General features: G+C 39.0%; 1 protein-coding gene across 1 annotated transcript in view; it reads left to right on the plus strand.

Annotated features, from left to right (window-relative positions):
* LOC110469749 (sodium-dependent neutral amino acid transporter B(0)AT1) overlaps positions 1–15,718 on the plus strand; it is a 29,251-nt gene that overhangs the window by 12,747 nt on the left and 786 nt on the right. Inside the window, exons 2-11 of the mRNA XM_021528791.3 lie at positions 4,410–4,550; positions 5,909–6,046; positions 6,972–7,153; positions 7,908–8,018; positions 8,788–8,900; positions 11,153–11,281; positions 12,027–12,183; positions 12,321–12,525; positions 13,104–13,263; positions 15,526–15,688. Coding sequence (XP_021384466.1) covers positions 4,410–4,550; positions 5,909–6,046; positions 6,972–7,153; positions 7,908–8,018; positions 8,788–8,900; positions 11,153–11,281; positions 12,027–12,183; positions 12,321–12,525; positions 13,104–13,263; positions 15,526–15,688 — 1,499 coding nt within the window. The remainder of the gene's footprint in view (positions 1–4,409; positions 4,551–5,908; positions 6,047–6,971; positions 7,154–7,907; positions 8,019–8,787; positions 8,901–11,152; positions 11,282–12,026; positions 12,184–12,320; positions 12,526–13,103; positions 13,264–15,525; positions 15,689–15,718) is intronic.

Here is a 15,718-nt window from a genome sequence, read left to right on the forward strand (position 1 = left end):
TTGATGAAATAACATGTTGCTACAGTTGAGGTCTAAGAATATGTTATTATAGTAAAACATCTCCATCTGAAGTCTGCCTGCTTTCCATTTGTGATGAATTATGTGCAAGCAATAATGATTTTTTAAAATTTGACATAAGAAGCTCTTAGAGAGGAAATAACAGCTATACAGATGTTCAAACCAAATATTATTTGTTTTGAAATACAGTATTGAAACAGGATGAGAATCTAATATTTCAGTTGTAAGGTTTTCAGACTAGAATATCAATCATTGCTTGTGTACATATATACAGTGTCTGTTTTCAGATTGTGGCAGTTTAAAAAGTATTTGTTTAATTTTTTGTGTACTGTGTGAGCCTGAAAGTGTTCTGAAGGTGTGTGGGTGTGGCACCTGGGGACAAGGTGTAGTGGTTAGTAATTGCACTCCATGATCTTAGAGGTCTTTTCCAACCATATTGACTCTATGTATCTATATGGCAAGTTTGCCAAGACAAATTATTATTTTTCCATTATAGCTTCTTTCAGAAAGGTTGGGGAGAAATTGAGAGAACGGGGAAATGCAGCAGAGATTGATTTCTGAACTGGCTGCTAGAACTGAACCCTAGAAACCAAAGAAGGCAAGAAAGAGAAAAAAAGTGTCATATATCATTGAGAGCTATAATTTTATTTCTCTTGAAAATATAGCAATATTCCTACAGCTAAATATTGTTAATTTCAAATACCTAAAATTCTATTCAAAAATCCTTTGTGGCACGTGCTGCACATCAGGGTGAATGACTAATCCCTGAAAAGTGATTAGTGCACCAGAATAGATATGTTTTATTGAAGCCAATTGCCAAAGGTAGCTGTACAGACATGATATTCTCAGACTTCTATAAAGCATGTCATTTAGCCACACACAAAAAACCTTCTTACTAAAAAAATTATCAATCTTTAAAATCACTGTGGTTCATTTTGCTTGCATTAAAACCCAGTTACTACTGTAAAAATGTAGATTGACAAACTGAAACAGTTCAGAGGGAAGCCAGAAGAAATACTGAGAAATACTTTTTGTTAGTCAAAGACTGAAGGACTGATTAATATTTATTTGTAGAGATGTTTGTTAAACTTCCAACTTCGTTGACTGTTTCTCTCTTTCTTTTGTGTCAGTCTGTCTCTTCGGGAAAAGGGTTATGTGGACATCATCTCCAAGAGGAAGAGTTTCTCATTTATTTTCTTCCTCACTTCTCACATCTCAGCTACATCTCCTTCTCAGGAGCCCATTTGGTCTTTGCAAGAACAGCTTTGTATTAAGTGTGGAGCAGCTCTGTGGTAGATCTAGGAGCCTCAGGCTGGTGCTGCCTCACTTTGGAGAAAAGTGTCTATTTTGTAATGCCAGGAAAGAGTGAACTATGATGATCCACCCTAGTTTTGAGGAAAGTGAACTCCCCTAGCTGCAAATTCAAATTTAGCATTGTGGTCTTATTTGAGATATTGTTACAAATGGTGTCAGTGCTGAAGCAGGCAATTCCTGACTCACGTCTTTCTGACTGTGCATTTTCATGTCACAAACCTGTGACATGGGCTTATTCCAATTTCTGAGTACCTAGAATCTCTTCCAAAACGAAGTTCTTTCCTCTGTTTCCCACCACTCCAGGGACTTTTACAAATTTACAGACTGCTGTAGCTGCTACTGTCAGATATAACAGGGCCGCCCTCTCTCCATGCTTTGTTCACTGTCACCCAAAAGGCATCTAACCCAGAAATGGCAATGGATTCCTCATCCACCTGTGCCTGGCATCACTGCTGACAGTGCAAAGGTTTTTCCCTTGTTGGCAGAGGTTCTGGGACTCATTGAATCTTTGTCAGACTCAGTCACTGCAAGGAACTGAGTGTCTGTCCTTCCAGTTTCTAAAGGCTTGTCCTATTTTGCCTTTATGGACTTCCTTAGCTGTGCTGGAACATGCAGCGGTGAGCATGTAAGGGCTTCAGTTCATCTGATTAGACGTGCAGTACAGGCAAATTTGTCTTTAAATAGTTTTTTATCTGCTGATTCTCCACCCTCTTTCTGTGAATAACACTTCTCATAACTGTTTTACTTTTGTTTTCATAGTAAACAAGATTTTTGCAGTGTATGCAATGAGAGCTCACTCACTGTTGCATTCCATCCCCTTAAATCCTGATGGCTTCCTTTCCTGGAGGAAACCCATTCTCCCCCTCCTGATGGGTGGGACAACCTCCACACGTGGAGTCCCTGGCCTTTCACAAAGACAGAGTTACTTACCAGTGCATGGAAGTGCAAGAAGCCATAAATGTGCCCTGTGCTCCAACCCATGTCAGCCTGACACAGTTTCCCTCGTGTCACACTCTGACCAGGAGCTCTCATGAGAGTAAGATTAGAGAAGGACACAATCATTGTGTTTATACCAGCAGTTTTAAATTCCAGAGTATTTTCTCTCTTTCAAGCCCAGGACACCTCATAAGAGTCTGAAACCTGGCCCTACAGAGTTTGTATGGATGCCTCATCTGGGTCTTTCCTCATTACCTGCTCTTTCGGATGCCGTATAGGTCTCTGCTATAGCACCCTGTCACTTCTCTCTTGCAAAGCCGTCCTTGAGCAATGGTAGCAGTTAAGTCAGAAGATGGATCTGTACCTGATCCAAACACCCCTATTTGCACTGAGGATAAGTCCTGGTCACCTTTTGAAACTCAGCTTGCAGTGATTTTAGATCATACCTTGGAACTTAAGCATGGACTGGCAGTTAGTTCAGCTGAGGTGCTCCTAATGGAGACACGTCACCTTTTTTGGTCAGGTCACAGTAAGATCACTTGAGGACTTGATTAGAAATTGTGTCCCTAGTCAAAGATCATATTGAAGAAGGAAATGTACAACCTTTATAGTCTTTTCAAGCTATGACTAATTGCTCCTTATCATACCTATCAAAGAAGAATCTTTTTTGATAGATATCATCTCTGTTGGCAGAAGGGAGGGGAGATCAGGCTATTTCCTGTGCAGCTTTAGAAAGCATTCAAAGGTACTCTGAAACTTTTGCTTTCAGCAGACAGGAGGCAGACTGGTACTCTGATTTAGGATACGTATTTTCTCATTAATCTAAAGTTCACCTCCACTCACACAGTTCTAGCAGTCTGGGCAGACATGGCTTTCCCTCTAAGACAGGGAGATTCAGCAGCAGCACAGTCCCGACACCACAGCTCTCCCTGTCGACAGCACAGTGTGTAAAATTTGCTGCAGGACTTTCAGAGTTGAACAATCTTCTATGGTGGACATGGCAAGAGTGTTCTATCAGCCTCAGGGGATTTCCTCCAGACATTTACAGAGTTCCCTTTATTAAGATACTGTAGAAGAAGTCTTTAAGTATAACATACCTATGACAGAGCAGTCAGATAAAGGGGTCCCATGACCATCCTTGCACAGACACAAAAAGAAGAAAGCAAAAAAACTAAAGAGGTGTGCTGTGTGCTCATAGCTCGACAGCTTTCTTGATAGCTTGGAATCTACAGGAAGTAAATTTCAGTTTCTGGAACAGTTTTCATTCTTCAGATTTCCTCTTTCACTTGCTATCTGATTTTCATTGCATACATGAGAAAAAAGTTAGTAAATACTCAGACTTGAACCCTCATCATTCTGGTCTGCATTTTTTTCATTGCTTTCAGATTCATTATTATTATTAGATTAGAAAGTTAAAGCAATTTTGTAACGACAGATAACCATAATTCTAAAGCATTTGACTCAGCACTTTTGTAGTGCAGTGTGATGTTCTGTGTTACCTCCCATATCCAAGGTACACCTTGTTCAGGAAAAAATTAGTTAAGAATACTTGTCCTATACTAACCAACCTTATTGTCATTAACAGGGTTTGAACCCTGTACTTCAGATGTCTTCTAATCAACCCCAAACATTGTCGAACACAGATGCCAAGAACTTATTGTTTTTTCAAGCAGACAGCCCAAGGCTCCTGCCTAATAATTAGGGGTACTTAGGGCTTTGGGCTATTTAGGGCTTAGTTCATTCAGCTATTTCATATACTTCACATGAGTCACAACTATAAAACCATAATTTTTTGCATTAAAAAAAAAAAAAAAAAAAAAAAAAAGGAAGGCATTCCAGGACAGTAGCTACCTTTCCTCCACTTGCAATACAAAGGTGGCTTTTTCAAATTTTAACCTTGAGAGTGTATAATTTCTGTTTATGTGTGTCACTTGGGAAGAATTAGAATTCCTAGCTGAAACTCCATGATTCCTGAGTGCCCTGCCTGGGCAAGCAGGAAAAGCATTGCTCAGAAAACAGGGCAGTGTTTCCACAGAGGTGCTTACAGGTTGCTTATCATGTCAATGTCTCACAAACCTAATGTTTTTGTTTTGTTTTAGTACTTCACTGATTAGAATAATTATTTTTCTTATCCATTCCAGGAGCCTTCATGATCCCTTTCCTGATTTTGCTAGTCCTGGAGGGTATCCCCCTACTTCATCTTGAGTTTGCCATTGGTCAAAGGCTGAGGAAAGGCAGTGTGGGTGTATGGAGCTCTATCCACCCTACCCTGAAAGGGGTTGGTAAGTCAAACAGCTGCCTGAGAAAGCACAAATCTCTGAACTGATGATCTAAAAAACATATCTTCCAGGTTTTATTCTGGAGTGCTGTGAGAAATTTCAGGATCTATTAGTTTTCCGCTCTTCCTAACTCTACATTGATAGGTCAAACTAATAATGATAAAGGATAATGACAATTTTATGTTCGTATTCCCAAGTATTGTGGGTCCTGTTAAAACCTTTCCCTAATCTGAGACCAATTTCAGGCCTCAGTGATATTTTCTGTATTATCCATACTGGCTGTTTTTACCATTAGGATGAATTTTTAGGTGCACCAAAAATTGTTCTGTAACTGTTCTGTGGATAAATATTAATTAAATCTTTATCGGATAGACCTCAGCTCCACTTAATTTTTACCTTTTTTGTATCTGAGAGTTATCATTCCAAAAACCATAGAAACAGTATTTTGCAGAAAATACTTCTTCACCTCTGTAGCAAACACAGGAGGTGCCTTTGAACATCAGGAAACATGGTGAGGGTGAGCAGGTGTTGGCACAGGCTGCCCAGGGAGGTTCTGGGGTCTCCAGCCTCCAAGACAGTCAAAGTCTGCCTGGACATGGTCCTGGGCAACCAGCTTTGGGTGGACAGGCTTGAGCATGGGGTTGGACCAGCTGACCTCCAGAGATCCCTTCCAGCCTCAAACATACACTTGAAAGGGAAGAGAGAGGTCTGCTTTGGCATCCAGTGCATTTGTAAATCAGTTACAAAAGATAATTGTTCATTGCATCTGGAATTTTTCAAGATTCTTTATAACTTGGTAGCACTCAGGAGCTAATGATTAGCATTTACTGTCTGCCAGAGAAGTCATCAGAGGTTGATTACTTGGGAACAGGCAGAGGAGGACAGATACCAGCGTGAATTCCATACCTGGTCACAGACTGTGCCTCCTGGCAGCCATCCATCCTGTACAACACCACCTTTGCTGCTGCCCTTTGCAGGGACATTGTGGAAGAAGGAGATATTTCAGTCTCATTTAACCAAAATCCTAAGTCAGTTGAGCTTTACCTGTGTCCAGCATCCCAAGCTCCCTGGACATCAGCTGGCAAGGCTGTGAACAGGATTTTATGGTGTCAGTAGGGAATCAGTCCTCTCAGAAAGTTGGCTCCTAAGTGGGCATCACCTTCAGTCTCAGAGAGGTTTTAGGATTTAACTCTATGTAGAACTCACCTGTCCAACCTTTAAGGCAAAACATTCACAGTAATAAACCTACATCCAAAATGTGGCAGGGGTGGAGGGAAAGGTTGAGTTTAATGTACTTTGATACATCTTGAAGACAAGAGCGTTGCAATTTACACAGTGTTCTGATTTTTTTTTCTTTTCAGGCATAGCATCAATGTTTGTATCTTTCCTGGTGGGCTTATATTATAATACTATTATTGCCTGGGTGATGTGGTATTTCTTCAACTCCTTCCAAGAACCCCTGCCATGGAATAACTGTCCTCTCAATGACAACAGAACAGGTATATTTTATAAAATATTGTAATTTGTTTCCCAGCACAGATTTCTGATTCTAACAGTTACTCTAAATGAGCCTTTCTGTGAAATAGCAGTAAGGCATGGCAGTCCTATCAGGCACATTGCACTATGTGATACTTGTATTTTGTACAAATACACATTAAATAAAACGTGGACAGCACTTAATCTCTGAGGCAAATTTTGCCTTCTTATATGAAACCTCATGGTAGATTTTGACAGATGTGTTCATATACAGAATATTCACTAAGTGCAGATCTAGTATAAACATGAACATTTTCCAGATTTGAGCAATGTCTTTCATCCATCTCTTCAACAATCCTCCATTAGCACATTGAAAAGGAAAAAAAAATGCATAATCCATTTGAAACACCTGTCCCTCTCAGTATGACGAGTCTACAGCTCCTTGGAGACCACTTGGTGACAGCAGCTTTGTTTTCCATGGTCAGCCCTGCATGACACTGTGTGAAGCAGGTGTTTTTGCTGGCTCTGTGAGCAGCTGTTCTGAGTGCTCTGCCCCTCTTCTCCCAGAATAAGCATGGAAAGCCTCATATAAAGGCAGGCCAGGGCAGAATATTGCACAGGCCAGCACATTGCAGGGAGCTGGGGATTCAGCTTGAGTTGACAAAACCTTGAACAATGCTCCACAGAACAGAAGAAAAACAGAAGAAAAAATATTGCTGAAGGAGGTGTGGGAGGGGAAGAGCCACTGTATTAAAATACTTGTTAAACAGCTTTCTTTTAAATCTCTCATTTTGCCATGAAACCAACCTCCAAAAATCTGAAAATTTGCCAACAACAAATCCATTGGCATTACGTGGAACAATTTAAAACACTGATATTAATTATTTAGCTTCCATTTTTCCAGGTAAATAAAAGACATACAGAATGACAACTATTTTGTGGTTACAGATTATTTAGAAGAGTGTGCCAAGAGCTCTCCTGTAGATTACTTCTGGTACAGAGAAACACTGAACATCTCCACTTCCATTGAGGATTCTGGCAGTATCCAGTGGTGGCTATTGCTGTGTTTAACATGTGCGTGGGGTGTGCTGTATGTGTGCACAATCAGAGGCATTGAAACAACAGGAAAGGTACTCTATCTGGGGGGAAATTTTTATGAGATTATATTAATCATGCTGTTGTGATCCCTTATTTATACAGAATTAATTATGCTGTAGAAGCTGTCTGGTTTTTGAGTGACAGCATGTCCAAAATTTTGTGTCATGACTGGGACTGCTTTTTGAAGAATGAAGATGAATGGAAGTTGACTTTATTTGATTTATGTGGAGATTTTTGTGACCAACTTTTTGTGAGTCTTCCTTGTCCTTACAGGTTCTAGGAACACATTTTAGGGATTATGGCTTTAACACTAATATTAATGCAAGATAAAGGGACTGTCTTTTTATTATGGCTATTATCTTCAAAACACACCTATACAGATTTATTTGGGTTTGTGCAATCCCTAAATATTATCTCGACAAAAGAGTGACCAACTTTCTTCTTCCCAGCAAAGACCTGAGAGTCCATCCTTGCATCAGTTTGGTCTTGGGGTGTACATTATTTTTGATGCTGCTTTTGAATAATCTGATTTGAATTTCAACAATTACAATTTCTCTTAAATAGATTACTATTGCTAAAAAAGTATTTATTATCCAAATGTACCATAAATAATATTTCATTGAACATTTATTACTGTAGTATGCTAATTGTGACTCACTTGAAACTTGCCATTATTGTTAATCACCACACCTTGATTATTTCCTTATTTTCTTCACTTTTTTTTTTTTAATTCAAGTGTTTTGTTTTATTTGAGTGGTTTATTTACTTTTTTCATCTTTGGTGCAGGCTGTGTATGTGACATCAACTCTCCCATATGTGGTGCTTACCATTTTCCTGATCCGTGGCTTGACTCTGAAAGGATCAACCAATGGAATTGTGTATCTCTTCACCCCTAATGTAAGCCACTGCTTGGGTCATTGTTCAGTGAAACATGGTGGAGTCCTCTCTGTAATTAACAACTGATAGAAAATTAGTCCTTCCCACTTTTCTAAGTGACCCTGTAAGTGCTTTTCTAAGTATCCCTCAGCACCTTAAAAAAATCTTGATTCTGTGGGGTGAATCCTCTGCACTGGACATAGCGAGTGTACATATACAGAAATATTTTCTCTCTGTCTCCATCCTCCATCAAAAGCTGTTCTAACAAATTGAATTATCATTACAGAGCAGTGTGATTGTCATTTATTTGGCTTGATTTATTTTCTTGTATTCTACCTAAGAGCCAGCCTAAATTTAAAGCATAAATCATGTATTTGTGAGTAGAAGCCACCCAATTTTCATATGAACAAAAAACCCTAAGATGTTTTAATAATATAACAGTATTTAAACAAAATTAAAAGATGGATCATTTTCCATAAGCAGATCTCTGAATGATCATTATTAATGCTAAGTAATAAACAACTTTTCTGAAACCAGACATGACATCTGTTAGCTATGCAAAGCAATTTTTTAAATCCATTTAAAAAATACTTACATAAAAACTTCAGATAGGTTTTCTTTTATAAAAAAAGTAAGTTTGACAAAAATATTGACCTATTTGTTGAAATTCTTCAGGAGCACTGAGTCTTGCATGATTAACGTTCTTGTTTTAATTGTTGTTTTAAATCTCTCATGCTCAGTTTAAATAGCAATGTTGGATGTGCTTAAAGCTGTGTGTCTGATGCCTCAGGTTAGTGAGCTGGCAAACCCAGTGACGTGGCTGGATGCAGGAGCTCAGGTGTTTTACTCCTTCTCCCTGGCCTTTGGAGGTCTCATTTCATTCTCCAGTTACAACTCTGTTCAGTAAGTAGCCAGGCAAAGCCTAAATTTTATATGAGTATTTCATTCTTTCAAATGAAACATCCCTATTTTGCCCTACTGTTGTGCTTCTTGGGATAGGGACAGCCTTCCCTCAGACATGTACAGTGCATCTCCTGGTTCTCCCAAATCAAGATTTCAGGTCCCTGCTCTGACTGACCTCCTAGAGAAAGATGTGGTGATGCAGGATAAGAAGAAGAGGACTGGCTGCCCAGCACCAGCTGTTGAGCAGGAGTGTGGGAGAGCTTGGTGCATGGTGATGCCCTTGGTCTCAGAGCAGGTGGTAAAGCACATATTTCAAATAAATTCACAGAACACAGTTTAAAACTTCAGCTTTGCAATGAAGATATATATCTCATATTGAAATTTAAATTCAATTCCTTTATATGTGTGCTTTGGGACCAGGGAGTGAGAAATTCCATCACCCAGAGACGGACCCAGCCTGCGAATTATGATGCAATACTATATTCTACATTCTCTTACAAAATATTGGAGCAACCACCAATGCCTCTTGGTGCCTGCCATCCCTTCAGAACTCTTGAAAGAAAAACTGTGTGGCATTTGCTAAATCTAATATTTTTGATGGACATCTCTGAATTAAGTTTTGGATATGTCATTAAGTTATGGCTTGGTCATGCATTTATAAATTTGTGTTTTAGTTTTGGTTTGGGTTCAATTACACCACAGCAGCATTTCAGTCACTGAGGAAGTTCCTTGCCACCATTCTTTGATTTCATGTATTTTTGAAAAGATCACCTGGAATTTTTGGTGTTTGCAAGTCTCAGTGTGAGATGTCAGGCTCTGCTTAAGGTCCAAGTCAATGTCCCATGGCCATGGGGTCAGAGCTGGGAGCATCCACCTTTCCAAAAGACACAAAGAAAAGGAGCAGTGTCCTTGGGGTTTTCCAACACACGGGGCAGTTGCATTCAGGCCATGTTCATTCAATGCTCAATAATTCATGACTTAAGGAGGGAACTGAACAAAGTCACTAAACTTCCAAAGAATACAATTTTAAAAGTCCCCATGCAAATTCCACAGTGTTACACTGTGGTGTTGGGCTACCTGCAATCCAGCACCAGCTGGACCAGGTCAATGAGTCTGCCCCTGCATCATTTGAAAGTACAAAAACACCAGAAAATTCATTAAAGTTTCAATGTTGTCAAAGATTCACTAATTCATAATGAGAAGGAGCTTGAGAATCTTACTTTCTCTAAAAGGAAGAAATGTTTTTCAAGCCTGTCATTGAGAATCTCATGTTATGTTGCAAAAACTGACACAAGACTACAGCAAGGAATTCAATGCCCTACATCCATCAGATGCCCATTTGCAATGCTATAAATGGGGAAAGGACACAGTGTGATAGGACTTGGTTGGACAAGGACTTGGTTCTCCTCTTGAACATGTTCAGAAAATTTAATATGGCAACATTAAGTTAATCTCAGTATTCCTCTCTTGCCCAGGAGAAATGAATTATCTACAATTTTACAGCCTTCTCTTAAAATGATTAACTAATTTAATATTGATATTTTATCTTGTCTCTCAGATGAAAGTCTGTTTCTGGCTCTGCCAATTTTATGTATTAGCACAGGCACACTGGCAGGAAGTGCCTGCAACAGAGGTGTTTCTACAGAGTTTTTCTGTCCCATCTTATCAGCATAATGTTACATTGTTCTTCCAAAACTTGAGAACATTTTGAACCGTACTTTGTTCAACAGCCAAACAAAACTGTTTCCAAGTGCTCTCGGCTACTGCAATTTCACCATACCTAAGTGCTATGAAAAGTGAACTTTGCTCACTTTTCACGTCTGAGTACTTGAATTCAAGTCCAAATCTTTCACCTTGCAGCACAATACACCAGCATTGAAGGCACCACCTGTGGCAACACGTTTCTGCACACATCCATGACAAGCTTAAAAAGCAGGGGACTTTTGCCCCTCATACTTTACTTCCCATGAACTAAACATGGAAACAGCTCAGGCAATTATTCCTTATGAACAAGATTATTTGAAAGGGAAAAAAAAAAAAGCCACCAAAAGAAACCAAAACCATAGCTATTAAATTGCTTAAGGCACCAAGTTCTAAATTACTAAATCTAACAGCACTACTTGTGTGCTTTAGAGAGCTCACTGATGTACCTATGCATCCTAGACTACTTTTTTCTTAGTCTTGGTAGCCAGTTTTGCTATTTATTTTAGGAATGTGATTGATATCCATTGTTTCTTCTCTTTGAATTACAGCAACAACTGTGAGAAAGATGCTGTGATCGTTTCAGTGATCAATGGTTTCACATCCATCTACGCCGCCACCGTCATATACTCCATCATTGGATTCAGAGCCACAGCAAGATATGATGACTGTTTTGATAAGTGAGTTATTGGGAAAAAAAAACACGGAATATGCAGGTGTTTGTTTGGCTGAGGCAGCTGTTAGCCTGCTGACTATGGATTTCTCATTTCTGAATAATTGCACCTCGACTCACACAGCATCAGAACCACTCATTACTTATAAAAATATGGAATCTTGTGGAACAAATCCCACAGACAGTGATAATTGTTTAAGTCATCTTATTTCCTACATAATTGTTGCATAAGCAACTATATTTTACATTATTCTCCATGATGACATACAACATGAATGTAATATTCCTTGGTTCCTGTGTTAGTTCCATGTTTAGGTTTCCTCCTAGAGAGCTCAAAAGCTTAGGTCTCATCAGGGGTGCCTCGTTTTACCCTGGCAGTCAGACTCAGTGGTTTCCAGTCTCATTCCTCCCCATTCAACTGTGACACTGCATGATTCACGGCCGCAGACAACTTAGACATTCCCATAATCCACCCAGTCTGGGGACTGGTGTTAGTCTGCAATGCTAAGACAAGCAACTAAATCCTGCATGGGTTCCTAGAGTGTCCATCCATTTAGAGTCATCTATGCCATGAAAGACAGTGTTATATTCACCTTGGAAGAAAGAAAATTGCAAATGTACATCTGCTGGACTTTTCAGCGTCAAATCTGATCTTGATATTGTACTCTTAATGACTTGTTTGATGATATAAATGAATCCTGATGATGCTTACAGATTAATAATTTCAAATTACATACATTTCACTTTTTCAGAAATATTCTTACTCTGATGAATGCATTTGATTTGCCAGAAGGTAATGTAACCCAAGATAACTTTGAACAAATGCAGCAGCTGTGCAACATGACTGATCCAGCAACTTTTGCAAGCCTCAAGTTTGAAACCTGTGATCTGGAAACTTTCCTGAATGATGTAAGTTTAACAACCTAACACATATTGATACCTTAAATATGGTAGGAATGCATAGCAACTACTTAATTGCAAAGTCTAGTGACTACCAATGTAAATTTAAGTGCTGTGTGATGTCAATGATCCTAAATCTTCCCCAGGGAGCTGAAGGAACTGGCCTAGCCTTTATTGTCTTCACTGAAGCTATCACCAAAATGCCTGTCTCACCTTTGTGGTCCATTCTCTTCTTCATCATGCTCTTCTGCTTGGGTTTGTCATCTATGTTTGGAAATATGGAAGGTGTGCTTGTACCTTTACAAGATCTCAAGATTATATCCCCCAGAGTGCCTAAGGAACTTATTACTGGTAGGTGCATTTTTAGAGAAAAGTGACCTCCCCACCCTCCCCAGAGAGCAGCTTGTATGCTGAAAAAGCAGCCCACCCCACTTCTACCTTCTGATCTGGAATGGTCTTAAGACTCCCAGACAACCTACTGAAGATTTTCTCATGTTTCCCAATGGGGCAACTCATGTGAGGCTCCTTCTGAGCCTGCAGGCAGCTGTCACCCTTTAGGCTTGCCCATCAGCCTGCTCATGATGTCCACTGTCTCCTCCATTGGGAAGTTGGAGGATCTGAGTCCTTCCTTCACCCAAGCAGGATTTCTCTCAGAGCAACATTATCCCATCATCTATGAGGAAGAGGACCTGTTTTCTCTCCTCAGCTTTCTCCCTTTTTGTTTGCAACATCTGCCACCTGTATAATGTTAGAGTTTTACCCAAACAGAAGCCAGGCTCCTGAGAGTGCCATTAAAAAAAAAGATGGTGGCCTCAGGCTGCAAGAGTTACGTTTTAAGCTTTATAGCTACTGGGGAAATAGTTTTCTTTCCCATTTTGCTTTTGCTTTCTTTGCCTAAGTGTGCTGTTGTTTTGTTTTTTTCCCCACAGGTCTCGTTTGTTTGGTGTGTTATTTGATAGCTTTCATTTTTGTGCTGAATTCTGGTAATTACTGGCTGAGTCTATTTGATAGTTTTGCTGGCTCTATTCCCCTGCTGATAATTGCATTTTGTGAGATGTTTTCAGTTGTCTACATTTATGGAATTGACAGGTATGAAATACAGCTTAACCACTACTTCATATCAATGCATAAAGTGATTATTGTTAGATGTATAGCTACATCTTGCTGCATCTCTGTGCACAGAATTTCTGTTATAGAAATCAATGAAATTATGCAGCTATAATTTAGGGTTGCTTATATGTTTCAGGTTTTTTAAAGAGTTCTCAGCAAAAAGAAATAATGTTTGTTAAGTATTTGTATGTGAAAGCTTTCACCTTTATTAATACATTATAATAAATAATGCTCTTTAACAACTAGTTCAAATAAAGATATCCCTCAGATATTGCAAGAGAATATTAGGCATCAACAAGAGCTCTGGAGTGTATTAATATGAATGCAATTTTTAAAGTACCCATTAGAATGTAGATATATGCAACAGTTATATAAGAACCACTATAGATAATTTGTCTTTTAAATATGGTGACATTTATAATAAATCTTCTCCAGGATAATTGCATTAAACATTTAATTAGGAGAAGCAAAGTACATGCACATTGGCACTGAGCTGAAAGTTTAACACAGTTATATCCCAGGAGTGTTTACAGGGAGTGCTAAACGACCCTGTCCAAGACAGGGTTCTTCAGGCAGGCTGCAGTTATTAGTATACAGCAGCTTGCAAATCCAAGCTACTGAGATACATTCTTAGCTGATAAATCCAGGACTTTATCAGTTGTAGCAGTCAGTAATTATCCTCTCAACTTTCTACAGATGTAATAAACCAGGTTTCAACATCTTCATGTTTGCAATAAAACCAGAAGAAATGTGAAATAAAGCACAGGGAATTCAATCACCCACAAGTTTTACTTGAACTTGCGCCAGATTCAGCTGCTGCTCCTCACAGTGGGGTGAATGCCCTTGTGACCCATTTTCCCATGCTTTTATGCTATTCAAGGAAACATGAATCAGCTTAGGTAAATTAGATGGTGTACCCTTGAGAAAGAAGGCTTGTTTTAATTTGTTAAGGACAGAAAAGGCTGTGTTGATCACTTTTCCTTCCCTTTAAGATCTCGGAACTGCTTATAAAATAAAATAATTCCTAGGACACAAGCATGGGCTGAGTCCATAAACTGGGGGCAAGGTGTGTGTGTTTGTGTTTGATTCGGAAAAGAGCCTCATACCAAATTTTAATGCGGCCAGTACACACCACTGTAGCCCTCTCTGAGAACAGAGCTTTTCAGGGCTGCCCAAAAGTGGTGTTATCTGCTCCAGATGAGTTTCTGTGACCTTTCTCTGAGAAAGGGTCATTGGTAGAAAGATGGCTCTGTTGCCTGAAGGAGAACATGTGTGTTATCCATGACACACATGAACTACACTTGCAGTCAGGACATGGGGCTCTGTGTCCTTTTAAGACACCAAGACCTCAGAAGTTAGGGATGAAAAGATAAAATAAATTTACTTAGTAATTGAGAGTCTAGTGGATTCAGTGTGTTCAAGTTGAAGGACCAACTGAATAGTCCTCTCAGGTTTATCACCATAGGATATGTAGGAAATCCAGACAAAAAGACAAAAGCAGAAACCTCAAACTTCCAAACTGTTTTTTAAGAAGTGTGTGCACAACGTGTTGCATTATATGTAGAAGCCATAAACTGGTTCAGGGCTGATGCAGACAGTACCACTCTCAATGCAGAACTTGTTTCTTCTTGTGGAAATATTTTTGCCCCACTGACCACTGCATGTTCCATGAATAATCCAAATAACACAATGTAGGTGTTTTAATAATGGGTGAAATTAAATATTGTTTCATCATTCAGCCCAAGAAAACTGGTAAATATCCAAATTAGGCAAACATTATATTATAATCTAATTATCAAATTATTTCTATTTGCTTTTGTTCTTTTAAAATATTGTATCACTTTAATATTAATACTGTATCAATTTAATATTACTATTGTATCACCCTTTAATTTATGCAATACTGACGTAATTATCAAAAAAATTGTGAAGCAATACTGCAACATATTCTGGGGAAAATCCATCTGCACTGTCTCTTTCTTGTTGAAGCTATTTCACATGTCTCACAGACATCTCCAAGACAGTACGTCTCCAAAAATAATTTTCCAGACTTGCAGTGATATGTGCCATAATTTGAACTACTGAGGTCTAACTCCTGATGCTGTCAGTTCCGGTCTCAAACTGAGATTAGCAAATTCCTGGGAACTACACTTAGGGCTAGTTTGGACTTCCCTGCTTACGAGCAGGCATTCTTTGATTCTGGCCAGCTTTTAAGTCTGAATCTCCTGGTTTTGTTTTTAGGTTTAACAAGGATATTGAGTTCATGATTGGACACAAGCCCAACATTTTCTGGCAAGTTACCTGGAGACTCATCAGTCCTCTCATTATGTTAGTTATCTTTTTCTTTTATTTTGTGGTGAAAGTCAACCAAGAACTGCTCTACAGTGTTTGGGACCCTAGCTATGTAAGTGTGTAAACCAAAATATTTATTTAT

The sequence above is a fragment of the Lonchura striata genome, chromosome 2 (genome assembly GCF_050655825.1).
Source record: "Lonchura striata isolate lonStrDom1 chromosome 2, ASM5065582v1, whole genome shotgun sequence".
NCBI classification, from domain to species: Eukaryota; Metazoa; Chordata; class Aves; order Passeriformes; family Estrildidae; genus Lonchura; species Lonchura striata.